Source organism: Rhinoraja longicauda, chromosome 39 (genome assembly GCF_053455715.1).
Source record: "Rhinoraja longicauda isolate Sanriku21f chromosome 39, sRhiLon1.1, whole genome shotgun sequence".
Lineage (NCBI taxonomy): Eukaryota > Metazoa > Chordata > Chondrichthyes > Rajiformes > Arhynchobatidae > Rhinoraja > Rhinoraja longicauda.
The window spans coordinates 16,426,732-16,442,467 of NC_135991.1; the positions used below are offsets into that span (position 1 = coordinate 16,426,732).

A 15,736-nucleotide genomic window follows, 5' to 3' on the forward strand; every position below is an offset into this window, starting at 1 on the left:
CACATTGAATGGCGGTGCGTACAGGCTCGAAGGGCCGAATGGCCTCCTCCTGCACCTATTCTCTATTGAGACAGGAAGACAGTGGGAGATCTGGGAAGGGGGAGGGGAAGAGAGGGACAGAGGAACTATCTAAAGTTGTTACATTTTCTTACATCAACAACACCAGTCACTTCTGTGGAGTCATTTAAGTTCCTTGCAACCATCGTCTCCAGGGACCTTAAATGGGGGGCCACCATCGACTCCACAGTCAAAAAGGCCCAACAGAGGATGTACTTCCTGCGGCAGCTGAGGAAACACAATCTGCCACAGGCAATGATGGTCCAATTCTACACTGCCATCGTAGAGTCCGTCCTCACCTTCTCCATCATGGTCTGGTTTGGCTCAGCCACCAAGCACGACATCCGGAGGCTGCATCGGATCGTTCGCACAGCTGAGAAGGTTGTTGGCTGCAACCTTCCCCCCATTGACGAATTGTACACTGCAAGGGCCAGGAAGCGAGCAGGCAAGATCATCTCTGACCCCTCTCACCCTGGCCACAAACTCTTTGAAGCACTTCCCTCTGGAAGGCGACTCCGGACTGTCAAAGCAGCCACAGCCGGACATAAAAACAGCTTTTTTCCACGGGTGATAGTTCTACTCAATAACCAAAGTCTGTAGTCTCTTTTGTGCTCTGGTTTATTTTCACCCACATGTTTAGACCGTAATGGCGTATCCTTATTGTTTTGACGTGGTTATGCTTTATTCTTAGTTGTTAACTGTGTGTTTGTGTTGTCATTTGTGAGCGGAGCACCAAGGCACATTCCTTGTATATGCACATACTTGGCCAATAAACATATTCATTCATTCATTCATTCATTCATTCATTCATTCATTCATTCATTCATTCATTCATGCATTCATTCATGCATTCATTCATTTGTTCATTCGTTCATTGATTGATTGATTGATTCATTTATTCATTCATTTATTGATTCGTTCATTGATTCATTTATTCATTCATTCATTCATGCATTCATTTATTCATTCATTCCTTCATTCGTTTATTCATTCATTCATTCGTTCATTCGTTCATTCATGCGTTCATGCGTTCATTCATTCATTCATTCATTCATTCATTCATTCATTGTATCAAAAATAGAACAATATAATCACACATGACATTTTCTTCCCCTCCCCCCCCCCTCCTCCCTCCCTTGGAGATAGATTTAAACTCGAAAATGTGAATAACTTAAAAAATATAACACTGATTTCATATTTTTATTTTTATATTTCATATTTCAGATACAGCGCGGAAACAGGCCTTTTCGGCCCACCAAGTCCGCACCGCCCAGTGATCCCCGCACACTAACACTATCCTACACACACTAGGGACAATTTTTACATATACCCAGTCAATTAACCTACATACCTGTACGTCTTTGGAGTGTGGGAGGAAACCGAAGATCTCGGAGAAATCCCACGCAGGTCACGGGGAGAACGTACAAACTCCTTACAGTACAGCACCCGTAGTCAGGATCGAACCTGAGTCTCCGGCGCTGCATTCGCTGTAAAGCAGCAACTCTACCGCTGCGCTACCGTGCCGCTACCGTGCCGTTCTCTTCCGTTAGCACCAAAGGGACGACGGTGGGTAAGGTGGGCCTAAAATTGGCACGCTATTGTGTACCGATTTTGATGTAGTTCAGGAACAAACAAACAAACAAACAAGAGTATGTGGATATAATAATCAAACATGATATTTTCTGACCGCAAAAAAAAAGGCGTAGGCAGAAGGCAGAGCTTATTGTGCCTATCCTTAATACTTAACAAAATATAATTTAGAAAAACACGACACTGAGGGCAGTGGAGGCCGATTCACTGGATGGGTTTAAGAGAGAGTTAGATAGAGCTCTAGGGGCTAGTGGGATCAAGGGGTATGGGGAGAAGGCAGGCACGGGTTACTGATTGGGGACGATCAGCCGCGATCACAATGAATGGCGGTGCGTACAGGCTCGAAGGGCCGAATGGCTTCCTCCTGCACCTATTTTCTATGTAACATCATAAGTCAGAAGCAGACAAACAAAACATAGAAACATAGAAAATAGGTGCAGGAGTAGGCCATTCGGCCCTTCGAGCCTGTACGCACCGCCATTCAATGTGATCATGGCTGATCATCCAACTCAGTATCCCGTTCCTGCCTTCTCTCCATACCCCCTGATCCCTTTAGCCACAAGGGCCACATCTAACTCCCTCTTAAATATAGCCAACGAACTGGCCTCAACTACCTTCTGTGGCAGAGAATTCCACAGATTCACCACTCTCTGTGTGAAAAAAAACGTTCTCATCTCGGTCTTAAAAGACTTCCCCCTTATCCTTAAACTGTGACCCCTTGTTCTGGACTTCCCCAACATCGGGAACAATCTTCCCGCATCTAGCCTGTCCGACCCCTTAAGAATTTTGTAACTTTCTATAAGATCCCCCCTCAATCTTCTAAATTCCAGCGAGTACAAGCCGAGTCTATCCAGTCTTTCTTCATATGAAAGTCCTACCATCCCAGGAATCAATCTGTTGAACCTTCTCTGTACTCCCTCTATGGCAAGAATGTCCTTCCTCAGATTAGGAAACCAAAACTGGACGCAATACTCCAGGTGTGGTCTCACCAAGGCCCTGTACAACTGCAGCAGAACCTCCCTGCTCAAATCCCCTCACTATGAATGCCAACATACCATTCGCTTTCTTCACTGCCTGCTGCACCTGCATGCCTACTTTCAATGACTGGTGTACCACGACACCCAGGTCTCGTTGCATCTCCCCTTCTCCTAATCGGCCACCATTCAGATAATAGTCTGCTTTCCTGTTCTTGCCACCAAAGTGGATAACCTCACATTTATCCACATTATACTGCATCTTCCATGCATTTGCCCACTCACCTAACCTATCCAAGTCACCTTGCAGCCTCCTCACAGCTAACACTGCCCCCCAGCTTCGTGTCATCCGCATACTTGGAGATGTTGCATTCAATTCCCTCCTCCAAATCATTAATATATATTGTAAATAGCTGGGGTCCCAGCACTGAGCCTTGCATAGAAACACAAATATAGTCAAGACCTGTAATTTCTCAATGTTGATCACATATTTGGTATCTTTCAAATGTAGTATGTTTGAACATTTTCTTGAATTCACACATATTACTACTCTTTTAATTCATTATTCATAAATTGACCCCTTTAACAGTCACACATTTATTTTCACATTTGTTCTTGCCCTCATTTTGTCAAATATATAATTACCCCGTGTGGATGGAATCCTGTTAAAGGGGGTCAAATGTCATCCAAAAAAACAAGTCTTTTGACGAGATTTCGTCACCCACAATCCAACAATAAGAGCAATAATAATAAGTTGTGTCAAGTTACGTGTCAAAAGTAGGGTGTCAAGTTAGGAAAAGGGGACGTACAACAAGATCTGTGTGTCCTAGTGCATCAGTCACTGAAAGGAAGCACGCAGATACAGCAGGCAGTGAAGAAAGCCAATGGCATGTTGGCCTTCATAACAAGGGGAGTTGAGTATAGGAGCAAAGAGGTCCTTCTGCAGTTGTACAGGGCCCTAATGAGACCGCACCTAGAGTATTGTGTGTGCAGTTTTGGTCTCCAAATTTGAGGAAGGATATTCTTGCTATTGAGGGCGTGCACCGTAGGTTTACTAGGTTAATTCCCAGAATGGCGGGACTGTCATACGTTGAAAGACTGGAGCGACTGGGCTTATATACACTGGAATTTAGAAGGATGAGAGGGGATCTTATCGAAACGTATAAGATTATTAAGGGGTTGGACACGTTAGAGGCAGGAAACATGTTTCCAATGTTGGGGGAGTCCAGAACAAGGGGCCACAGTTGAAGAATAAGGGGTAGGCCATTTAGAACGAAGATGAGGAAAAACCTTTTTAGTCAGAGTTGTGAATCTGTGGAATTCTCTGCCTCAGAAGGCAGTGGAGGCCAATTCTATGAATGCATTCAAGAGAGAGCTAGATAGAGCTCTTAAGGATAGCGGAGTCAGGGGGTAAGGGGAGAAGGCAGGAACGGGGTACTGATTGAGAATGATCAGCCATGATCACATTGAATGGCGGTGCTGGCTCGAAGGAGCGAATGGCCTCCTCCTGCACCTGTTGTCTATTGTCTGAGCAACAACACACACAATCACAAACCAACACAAAACAAAAAGAACCATCCATCACAGTGAGTCTCCTCCAGTCACCTCCTCACTGTGATGGAAGGCCAGGATGTCTTTTCTCTTCGCCTGCCGTCTTCTCCCGCGGTCGGGTTGTTGAAGTTGCCACGTTACAGGCCGCGCTGGACGGTGAAAGGTCCGCGGCGGGCCGACCCGAGCCCCGCGATCCGGGGCGGGGGCGAAGACGCCGCCGCTGCACGTCGGGGCGGTCGTGGCTCCCGACATTGAAGCCCCCGCCGGGCGGAGAAAATCCCGCGGCCTATTTCAGGACGGTGAAAGATCCGACATCCACGCGGCCGAAGCCTCCGGAGGCGAGTCGCAGCGCTCCCGCTGCGCCACCACCGCCTCCGAAGGCGACCAGCTCCGTAGCAGGCAAGTACGGTCCGATCCGCGAACCAGAGCCCAGGTGGTCCAGCTGGAGGCCGACAGCTCCAGGGGTTTGACCGACGGTAGGCCGCAGCCGGAACGGACACGCGGCGCGCAAAACAAAGATCGCGTCTCCGTTCGGAAGAGACAATTTTACAGTTCCCCCCTTCCGCTCCACACTTAACACACAACCACAAAAAACACCACATCACATCTAAACACTACAATTAAGATTAAAAGAACAACAAAAAACACAAAAGACAAACGGACTGCAAGTGAGCCGCAGCGGTTGGGCAGTGCCGCCATTTTGCATTCATTGTCCTCATTCATTGTTCCAACTATTCCATAAATCGACCCCTTTAATAGCCACACAGTCTACTTTTCACATTTGTTCTTACTCTCATTTTTTTCAAACATATAATTACCCCCTGCTCTCCCTCACTGAAAACAAACCTTCGATATGGTCAGGAGGAGTTCTTTCTTTTACTCTAAACATTAATTTGTGGAGTTTTAAAGTCTACTAGGCCATAACGTTTAGGATATACCAGACCAAGTGGACCCGTTGGGCCCATTCCCCGTAGAGGGGGGGACAGGGAAGGGGAGGGTGTGACTGAGTGAGCCCTTGACACAAAGCCTCTCCTGTATTGGTGTAGCACCCTCACCTCTCAATCTCCCTTATCCCCCCCTCCTTCCCCCCACTCCATCACCCTCATCCTCCCTCCTCCCCTCCACTCCATCACCCTCATCCTCTCCCCCCTCCACTCCATCCCCCTCATCCTCCTCCCCCCCACTCCATCCCCTCATCCTCTCCCCCCCACTACATCCCCCCTCATCCTCCCTCCTCCCGTCCCTCCCCTCTTCCCCTCCCCCCCCACTCCATCCCCCTCATCCCCCCTCCTCCCCTCAGCCGCCCCACTACATCCCCCTCATCTCCCCCATTCCATCCCCCTCAGCCCCCCTTATCCTCCCTCCTCCCTCCCCTCTTCCCGTCCTCCACCCCCACTCCATCCCTCCTCCTCCCCTCCCCTCGCTCCATCCCCCTCATCACCCTCCCTCCCCTCCCCCCACTCCATTCCCCTTATCCTCCCTCTCCCTCCTTCCCCCTCCCTCCCCCTCATCCTCCCTCCCCACTACATCCCCCTCCTCCTCCCCCTCCCCCTCATCCCCTCTTCCCCTCCTCCGTCCCACTCCATCCCTCCCACTCACTCCATCCCCCTTTTCTCCCCCTCCACTCCATCCCCCTCATCCCCTCTTCCCCACCTCCATCCCCCTCGTCATCCCTCCCTCCGCCCCTCCCTTCCCACTCCATCCCCCTCATCCTCCCTCCCCTTCCCCCCACTCCATCCCCCCTTATCCTCCCTCCCCGCTTCCCCCCCCCCCTTTCCCCCCCTCAGAGAGAGATTTAAACTTTAAAAGGTGAATAACTTTAAAAATATAACACCGATTTCATTGAAACTTCTTCCATTAGCACCAATGGACGACAGTGAGTCAGGTGGGCCTAAAATTGTCGCGCTATCGTGCACCGTTTTGGTTGTAGTTCAGGAACAAACAAGAGGTTTAGTTTCTAGACAGACATAAAATTGTCGCGCTGTCGTGCACCGTTTTGGTTGTAGTTCAGGAACAAATAAACAAACAAACAAGAGGTTTTGTATATAGATGGATATAAAATTGTCGCACCATTTTAGCTGTAGTTCAGGAACAAACAAACGAGAGTTTTAGTATAGAGATAGATATAAAATTGTCACGCTATCGTGTACCGTTTTGGTTGTAGTTCAGGAACAAACAAAGCAAACAAACAAGAGTTTTAGTATGATGAGATAGATGATTTCATAAATAATGGGTTGGTTGGGTCATTACAACCAGCCTTATCTTTGACAGCAAGAAAGGAAGGTGCTTTAATTCTAGACAACAGGTGCAGGAGGAAGCCATTCGGCCCTTCGAGCCTGTACGCACCGCCATTCAATGTGATCATGGCTGATCATTCTCAATCAGTACCCGTTCCTGCCTTCTCCCCATATCCCCTGACTCCGCTGTCCTTAAGAGCTCTATCCAGCTCTCTCTTGAATGCATTCAGAGAATTGGCCTCCACTGCCTTCTGAGGCAGAGAATTCCACAGATTCACAACTCTCTGACTGAAAAAGTTTTTCCTCATCTCCGTTCTAAATGGCCGACCCCTTATTCTTAGACTGTAGCCCCTGGTTCTGGACTCCCCCAACATTGGGAACATGTTTCCTGCCTCTAACGTGTCCAACCCCTTAATAATCTTATACGTTTCGATAAGATCCCCTCTCATCCTTCTAAATTCCAGTGTATACAAGCCTAGTCGCTCCAGTCTTTCAACATATGACAGTCCCGCCATTCCGGGAATTAACCTACGCTGCACTGCCTCAATAGCAAGAATATCCTTCCTCAAATTTGAAGACCAAAACTGCACACAGTACTCCAGGTGCGGTCTCACTAGGGCCCTGTACAACTGCAGAAGGACCTCTTTGCTCCAATCCCTTAATAATCTTATATGTTTCGATAAGACCCCCTCTCGTCCTTCTAAATTCCAGTGTACACAAGCCCAGTCGCTCCAGTCTTTCAACGTACGACAGTCCCGCCATTCCGGGGATTAACCTGGTGAACCTGCGCTGCGCGCCCTCTCGGGCGGTTGACCCGCTGGTCCTAGACTCTGCCGCCCGGGTTGACTGCTTACCAGCTGCCCGGCGAGCAGGGGCATGTACTCAATGATGGCCAGGCGCACGCGCCACTTGGCGTCTTCGGCCAGCTCCACGATGGCGGGCAGCAGCGACTGGGACAGCTGCTTGATTCCGATCACCTCGTTCACGCACTCCAAGTTGGAGATGATGTTCAGCCTCACCTCGGGACACTGAAGGGGGAGAGGCAGGGAGGAGCACGAGTGAGAATCTATGGTATGAGCTGATAGAGATAATTAGAGATTTATCCACAAAGTGCTGGAGTAACTCAGCAGGTCAGGCAGCATCTCAGGAGAGAAGGAATGGGTGATGTTTCGGTTCGAGACCCTTCTCCTTAATCAGATAATTAGAGATAGTGATATTTTGTTGTAGACGGTTGAAGATTGGTGTAAGAACAGGAAGGCAGCTTATTATCTGAATGATGTCAAGTTAGGAAAAGGGGATGTACAACGAGATCTGGGTGTCCTAGTGCATCAGTCACTGAAAGGAGGCATGCAGGTACAGCAGGCAGTGAAGAAAGCCAATGGCATGTTGGCCTTCATAACAAGAGGAGTTGAGTATAGGAGCAAAGAGGTCCTTCTGCAGTTGTACAGGGCCCTGGTGAGACCGCACCTGGAGTACTGTGTGCAGTTTTGGTCTCCAAATTTGAGGATGGATATTCTTGCTATTTAGGGCATGCAGCGTAGGTTTACTAGGTTAATTCCCGGAATGGCGGGACTGTCGTACGTTGAAAGACTGGAGCAGCTAGGCTTGTATACAATGGAATTTAGAAGGATGAGAGGGGATCTTATCGAAACATATAAGATTATTAAGGGGTTGGACACGTTAGAGGCAGGAAACATGTTCCCAATGTTGGGGGAGTCCAGAACCAGGGGCCACACACAGTTTAAGAATAAGGGGCCGGCCATTTAGAACGGAGATGAGGAAAAACGTTTTTAGTCAGAGAGTTGTGAATCTGTGGAATTCTCTGCCTCAGAAGGCAGTGGAGGCCAATTCTCTGAATGCATTCAAGAGAGAGCTAGATAGAGCTCTTAAGGATAGCGGAGTCAGGGGGTACGGGGAGAAGGCAGGAACGGGGTACTAATTGAGGATGATCAGCCGTGATCACATTGAATGGCGGTGCTGGCTTGAAGGGCCGAATGCACCTATTGTCTATTGAATAAAGGAATATATTATTATTATTATTATTATTAATTCTTCTTCTTCTTCTTCTTCTTATTATTATCATCATCATCATCATCATCATCATCATCATCATCATCATCATCATCATCATTATTATTATTATTAATTCTTCTTCTTCTTCTTCTTCTTCTTCTTCTTCTTCTTCTTCTTCTTCTTCTTCTTCTTCTTCTTCTTCTTCTTCTTCTTCTTCTTCTTCTTCTTCTTCTTCTTCTTCTTCTTCTTCTTCTTCTTCTTCTTCTTCTTCTTCTTCTTCTTCTTCTTCTTCTTCTTCTTCTTCTTCTTCTTCTTCTTCTTCTTCTTCTTCTTCTTCTTCTTCTTCTTCTTCTTCATCTTCTTCTTCTTCTTCTTCTTCTTCTTCTTCTTCTTCTTCTTCTTCTTCTTCTTCCTTCTTCTTCTTCTTCTTCTTCTTCTTCTTCTTCTTCTTCTTCTTCTTCTTCTTCTTCTTCTTCTTCTTCTTCTTCTTCTTCTTCTTCTTCTTCTTCTTCTTCTTCTTCTTCTTCTTCTTCTTCTTCTTCTTTCTTCTTCTTCTTCTTCTTCTTCTTCTTCTTCTTCTTCTTCTTCTTCTTCTTCTTCTTTCTTCTTCTTCTTCTTCTTCTTCTTCTTCTTCTTCTTCTTCTTCTTCTTCTTCTTCTTCTTCTTCTTCTTCTTCTTCTTCTTCTTCTTCTTCTTCTTCTTCTTCTTCTTCTTCTTCTTCTTCTTCTTCTCTTCCTCTTCTTCTTATTCTTATTATTATTATTATTATTATTATTATTATTATATTATTAAACGCTCTGGGCATAAAGGTTTGTGTCTCACTCATCAGGATTTGAGTATAGGAGCAGGGAGGTCCTTCTGCAGTTGTACAGGGCATTGTGAGACCACACCTGGAGTATTGCGTACAGTTTTGGTCTCCTAATCTGAGGAAAGACAGCTTAAGGATAAGGGGGAAGTCTTTTAGGACCGAGATGAGAAAACATTTCTTCACACAGAGAGTGGTGAGTCTGTGAATTCTCTGCCACAGAAGGTAGTTGAGGCCAGTTCATTGGCTATATTTAAGAGGGAGTTAGATGTGGCCCTTGTGGCTAAAGGGGTCAGGGGGTATGGAGAGAAGGCAGGTACGGGATACTGAGCTGGATGATCAGCCATGATCATATTGAATGACGGTGCGTACAGGCTCGAAGGGTCGAATGGCCTACTCCTGCACCTATTTTCTATGTTACTATCACCTGATCGTGATAATTCAAGTTCTTTACCTTCAGCCTGAATAACACACGTACCCAACATGCCATTGGCTTTCTTCACTGCCTGCTGTACCTACATGCTTCCTTTCAGTGAAGGACACTTCACTAGGACACCCATATCTCGCCCACACCGGGGAAATTTACAGTGTTAAAGCAGCAAAGTGGATCGCAAGAGATTATTCATTATAAATAAAAGTAAAGACAAGGATAAATAATCATCACTTTACAGATGCCTCCATAACAAGAGGAGTTGAGTCCAGGAGCAAAGAGGTCCTTCTGCAGTTGTACAGGGCCCTGGTGAGACCGCACCTGGAGTACTGTGTGCAGTTTTGGTCTCCTAATTTGAGGAAGGACGTCCTTGCTATCGAGGCAGTGCAGCGTAGGTTCACCAGGTTAATCCCCGGGATGGCGGGATTGTCGTACGAGGAAAGATTGGAAAGGCTGGGGCATGTATTCACTGGAGTTTAAAAAGATGAGAGGGGATCTTATAGAAACGTGTAAAATTATAAAAGGACCGGACAAGCTAGATGCAGGAAACATGTTCCCAATGTTGAGGGAGTTCAGAACCAGGGGCCACACACACACAGTCTAAGAATAAAGGGGAGGCCATTTAAAACTGAGGTGAGGAAAAACTTCTTCACCCAAAGAGTTGTGAATGTGTGGGATTCTCTGACACAGAGGGCAGTGGAGGCCGATTCACTGGATGGGTTTAAGAGAGAGTTAGATAGAGCTCTAGGGGCTAGTGGAATCAAGGGATATGGGGAGAAGGCAGGCACGGGTTACTGATTGTGGGCGATCAGCCGCGATCACAATGAATGGCGGTGCATACAGGCTCGAAGGGCCAAATGGCCTCCTCCTGCACCTATTTTCTATATTTCTATGAAATGTTTATTTTCAACTAGCCTCTGTGGACCCATTGAGCCCAAACCTCTCCTGCATTGGTCTAGCACCCTCCCCTCCCCCACTTTCCCCTCCCCCCCACTCACCCACTCCATCTCCCCTCAACCCCCCCCTCCCACTCCCTCCCCCACTCCCGCCGAAACAGGCCCTTCGTTCCACCGGGTCCACGCCGACCAGCAATCCCCGCATATTAACAGGATCCTACACCCAGAGAACAATTATTTTACATTTACCGAAGCCAATTAACCTACAAAGCTGTACATTTTTGGAGTGCGGGAGGAAACGGAAGATCTCGGAGAAAACCCACGCAGGTCATGGGGAGAACGTACAAACTCCGTACGGACAGCCCCCTGATCTCCGGCGCTGCATTCGCTGTAAGGCAGCAACTCTACCGCTGCGCCACCGTGACCACCCACAGGTTTACGGTACACAGTTGTAGAAACAAAGATCGGCTGGTTAATACAGAAAAGAACACAAACTCAGCAGGTCGGGCAGCATCTCTAGAGAATGTTTTTTTGGGGTTGGGACCCTTCTTCAGACCATTGATGTGTGATTACCGCAGGGAGGTTACAAGGAAACAGTTTTCCCCTGTTCGACTGTTGTTGTTTTTTTTGCATGACAGCTTTTTTTCTGCAAATGGTCAGCTATCAGAGGTTCGGGGCAGGGTGGGATGGTTTAGCAGCGGCCCTACTCACCTCATCCTTCAGCTGTGCCAGGAAGAGAGGGAGGAGGTGCTCCACCGTAGCGTCCTTGCCCAGGATGGGGGAGAGGCCCATGATCACGGACGCCAGAGCCGACTTCACGTGTTCATTGCCGTCCGTCACCAGCTCCTACGCGATGTGGAAAGGCAAAGAGTGAGGCTCCCTCTGCACCGTCCCATCACACATACACACGCACACACATTTCCGGCAGTCAGACGCAATACACAATAGACAACAGGTGAAGGAGGAGGCCATTCGGCCCTTCAAGCCAGCACCGCCATTCACCGGCTGATCATCAACAATCAGTAACCCTGTTCAATAGACAACAGGTGCAGGAGGAGGCCATTCGGACCTTTGAGCCAGCACCGCAATTCACCGGCTGATCATCAACAATCAGAACCCCCGTTCAATAGACAATAGGTGCAGGAGTAGGCCATTCGCCCTTCGAGCCTGTACGCACCACCATTCAATGTGATCATGGCTGATCATTCTCAATCAGTACCCCGTTCCTGCCTTCTCCCCATACCCCCTGACTCCGCTATCCTTAAGAGCTCTATCTAGCTCTCTCTTGAATGCATTCAGAGAATTGGCCTCCACTGCCTTCTGAGGCAGAGAATTCCACAGATTCACAACTCTCTGACTGAAAAGGTTTTTCCTCATCTCCGTTCTAAATGGCCTACCCCTTATTCTTAAACTGTGTGTGGCCCCTGGTTCTGGACTCCCCCAACTCCCCCTCCCACTCCCAGTCTGACCTTTCGGTCATGGGCCTCCTCCAGTGCCATAGTGAGGCCCACCGCAAATTGGAGGAACAGCACCTCATATTTCGCGTGGGCAGCTTGCAGCCCAGCGGTATGAACATCGACTTCTCCAACTTTAGATAGTTCCTCTGTCCCTCTCTTCCCCTCCCCTTCCCAGATCTCCCTCTATCTTCCTGTCTCCACCTATATCCTTCCTTTGTCCCGCCCCCCCCTGACATCAGTCTGAAGAAGGGTCTCGACCCGAAACGTCAACCATTCCTTCTCTCCTGAGATGCTGCCAGACCCGCTGAGTTACTCTAGCATTTTGTGAAGAAATACCGTCGATTTGTATCAGCATCTGCAGTTATTTTGTTATATGGTCCATGCCTGGTTTTGGTAGTGTTACCTGTTTTATGCTGCTGATTAAATTCGTTTCACTTGGTAACCATGAGGTGTACCATGCAAAGGTTTTCTCACTGACTCTCTGCATTGTATTGGAGCGACTAGGCTTGTATACACTGGAATGGAGCGACTAGGCTTGTAGACACTGGAATGGAGCGACTAGGCTTGTATACACTGGAATGGAGCGACTATGCTTGTATACATTGGAATTTAGAAGGATGAGAGGAGATCTTATCGAAACGTATAAGATTATTAAGGGGTTGGACACGTTAGAGACAGGAAACATGTTCCCAATGTTTGGAGAGTCCAGAACCAGGGGCCACAGTTTAAGAATAAGGGGTAGGCCATTTAGAACGGAAACTTTTTCAGTCAGAGAGTTGTGAATCTGTGGAATTCTCTGCCTCGGAAGGCAGTGGAGGCCAATTCTCTGGATGCATTCAAGAGAGAGCTAGATAGACCTCTTAAGGATAGCGGAGTCAGGGGGTATGGGGAGAAGGCAGGAAAGGGGGACTGATTGTGGATGATCAGCCATGATCACATTGAATGGCGGTGCGTACAGGTTCGAAGGGCCAAATGGCCTCCTCCTGCACCTATTGTCTGTTGTCTATTTGTAATGAAACGCTGGAAATCTACACTTCTTGCACCATTCCATCACGCACACACACGCACAGGGACAGGCGCAGAGTGCAGCTGTCTGCAGGGGCAGGGAGGGCAGGGGTTCGGTGCACGCGCGGGGACGTGAACGCTTACTTTGATACATGGGAGGATCTGAAGCAAGATCACCTGCTGACGTCCGTCTTTCGGAAGGATCTCACAGAACTCTGCAAGGGGGAGAGGGAGGGAGAGAGAGAGAGGGCGGAGACTGAGACGCAACGAAGGGGCAAACACCGGGGAGGGGGCGAGAGGCGAGGCTGAGGGAAGCCCGCACTGCTATCGGGGACGGTACGGAAAAGGAGTGCTGTAATCCCTGGGCGTTCACGGCGGTCGGGTCGCCGCCTCACAGCGAATGCAGCGCCGGAGACCCGGGTTCCATCCTGACCACGGGCGCTGTCTGTGCGGAGTTTGTACGTTCTCTCCCCGCGACCTGCAGAGGGTTTTCTCCGAGATAGAAACATAGAAAATAGGTGCAGGAGTAGGCCATTCGGCCCTTCGAGCCTGTACGCACCGCCATTCAATATGATCATGGCTGATCATCCAACTCAGTATCCCGTACCTGCCTTCTCTCCATACCCCCTGATCCCTTTAGCCACAAGGGCCACATCTAACTCCCTCTTAAATATTGCCAATGAACTGGCCTCAACTACCTTCTGTGGCAGAGAATTCCACAGATTCACCACTCTCTGTGTGAAGAAAAACGTTCTCATCTCGGTCCTAAAAGACTTCCCCTTTATCCTTAAACTGTGACCCCTGGTTCTGGACTTCCCCAACATCGGGAACAATCTTCCTGCATCTAGCCTGTCCAACACCTTAAGAATTTTGTAAGTTTCTATAAGATCGCCCCTCAATCCAGCGAGTACAAGCCGAGTCTATCCAGTCTTTCTTCATAAGAAAGTCCTGCCATCCCAGGGATCAATCTGGTGAACCTTCTCTGTACTCCCTCTATGGCAAGAATGTCTTTCCTCAGATTAGACCAAAACTGTACGCAATACTCCAGGTGTGGTCTCACCAATGCCCTGTACAACTGCAGCAGAATCTCCCTGCTCCTATACTCAAATCCCCTCGCCATGAATGCCAACATACCATTGACTTTCTTCACTGCCTGCTGCACCTGCATACCTACTTTCAATGACTGATGTACCACGACACCCAGGCCCATATCCCTCCAAACCCGTCCTATCCATGTACCTGTCTAACTGTCTCTTTAACGCTGCGATGGTCCCAGCCTCAACTACCTCCTCCGGCAGCTCGTTCCATACACCCACCACCCTCTGTGTGGAAACGTTGCCCCTCTGTAGGACGTTGAGAGAGAGGGGTGGGAGGTTGGTTGCAGAACCGGAAAGTTCCAGAAACTCCTCATCTCCTTCCGATAGGTACGTGTTTTAATTCTGAGGCTGTGACCTCCGGTCGTCGACTTTCCTCCCACGCTCCAAAGACGTGCGTGCGGGTTTGTAGGTTAATTGGCTTGGTAAAAGTAAAAATTGTCCCCCAGTGGGTGTAGGATAGTGTTAGTGCTTTATTCTGTCTTAAAACTGTTACAATTTGTTTCCAAAATGCTGGAGTAACTCAGCAGGACAGGCAGCATCTCGGGAGAGAAGGAATGGGTGACGTTTCGGGTCGAGACCCTTCTTCAGACTGATGTCAGGGGGGCGGGACAAAGGAAGGGTATAGGTGGAGACAGGAAGATAGAGAGAGATCTGGGAAGGGGGAGGGGAAGAGAGGGACAGAGGAACAATCTAAAGTTGGAGAAGTCGATGTTCATACCACTGGGCTGCAAACTGCCCAGGCGAAATATGAGGTGCTGTTCCTCCAATTTCCGGTGGGCCTCACTATGGCACTGGAGGAGGACCATGACAGAAAGGTCAGACTGGGAATGAGAGGGGGAGTTGAAGTGCTCGGCCACCGGGAGATCAGTTTGGTTAATGCGGACCGAGCGCAGGTGTTCAGCGAAGCGATCGCCGAGCCTGCGCTTGGTTTCCCGAAACGTCACCCATTCCTTCTCTCCCGAGATGCTGCCTGACCTGCTGAGTTACACCAGCATTTTGTGAATAAATCGATTTGTACCAGCATCTGCAGTTATTTTCTTATACAATTTGTTTCGTTGGGTTGTTGTTGTTTAATTTAATTAAATGATTGCATCGTATGGAAGGCGCATTCCCAATCTCGTTGTACCCCTGTACAATGACAATAAAGATATATTGTATTGTATTGTATTGTGTGCGGGGATCGCTGGTCGGCGCGGACCCGGTGGGCCTGTTTCCGCGTTGTATCTCTAAACTGAGATTATTATCTCAATGGCGTCAGGTTAGGTAAGGGGGAGATGCAGCGAGACCTGGGTGTCCTTGTACACCAGTCACTGAACGTTGGCGTGCAGGTACAGCAGGCAGTGAAGACAGCTAACACACATAACAAGAGCATTTCAGTACAGGAGTAAAGAGGTTCTGCAGTTGTACAAGGCCCTGGTGAGACCGCACCTGGAGTACTGTGTGCAGTTTTGGTCTCCTAATTTGAGGAAGGATGTCCTTGCTATTGAGGCAGTGCAGCGTAGGTTCACGAGATTGATCCCTGGGATGGCGGGACTGTCATATAGACAATAGACAATAGGTGCAGGAGGAGGCCATTCGGCCCTTTGAGCCAGCACCGCCATTCAATGTGATAATGGCTGATCAT

The 15,736-nt window shown here is 48.4% G+C and overlaps 1 protein-coding gene across 1 annotated transcript in view; it reads right to left on the reverse strand.

Moving 5' to 3' along the window:
* Nucleotides 1–15,736, reverse strand: part of LOC144611232 (serine/threonine-protein phosphatase 2A 65 kDa regulatory subunit A beta isoform-like) — a gene marked incomplete at its 5' end in the record, with an annotated part of 88,960 nt that overhangs the window by 52,389 nt on the left and 20,835 nt on the right. Inside the window, 3 exons of the mRNA XM_078430275.1 lie at nt 7,264–7,437; nt 11,265–11,399; nt 13,160–13,230. Coding sequence (XP_078286401.1) covers nt 7,264–7,437; nt 11,265–11,399; nt 13,160–13,230 — 380 coding nt within the window. The remainder of the gene's footprint in view (nt 1–7,263; nt 7,438–11,264; nt 11,400–13,159; nt 13,231–15,736) is intronic.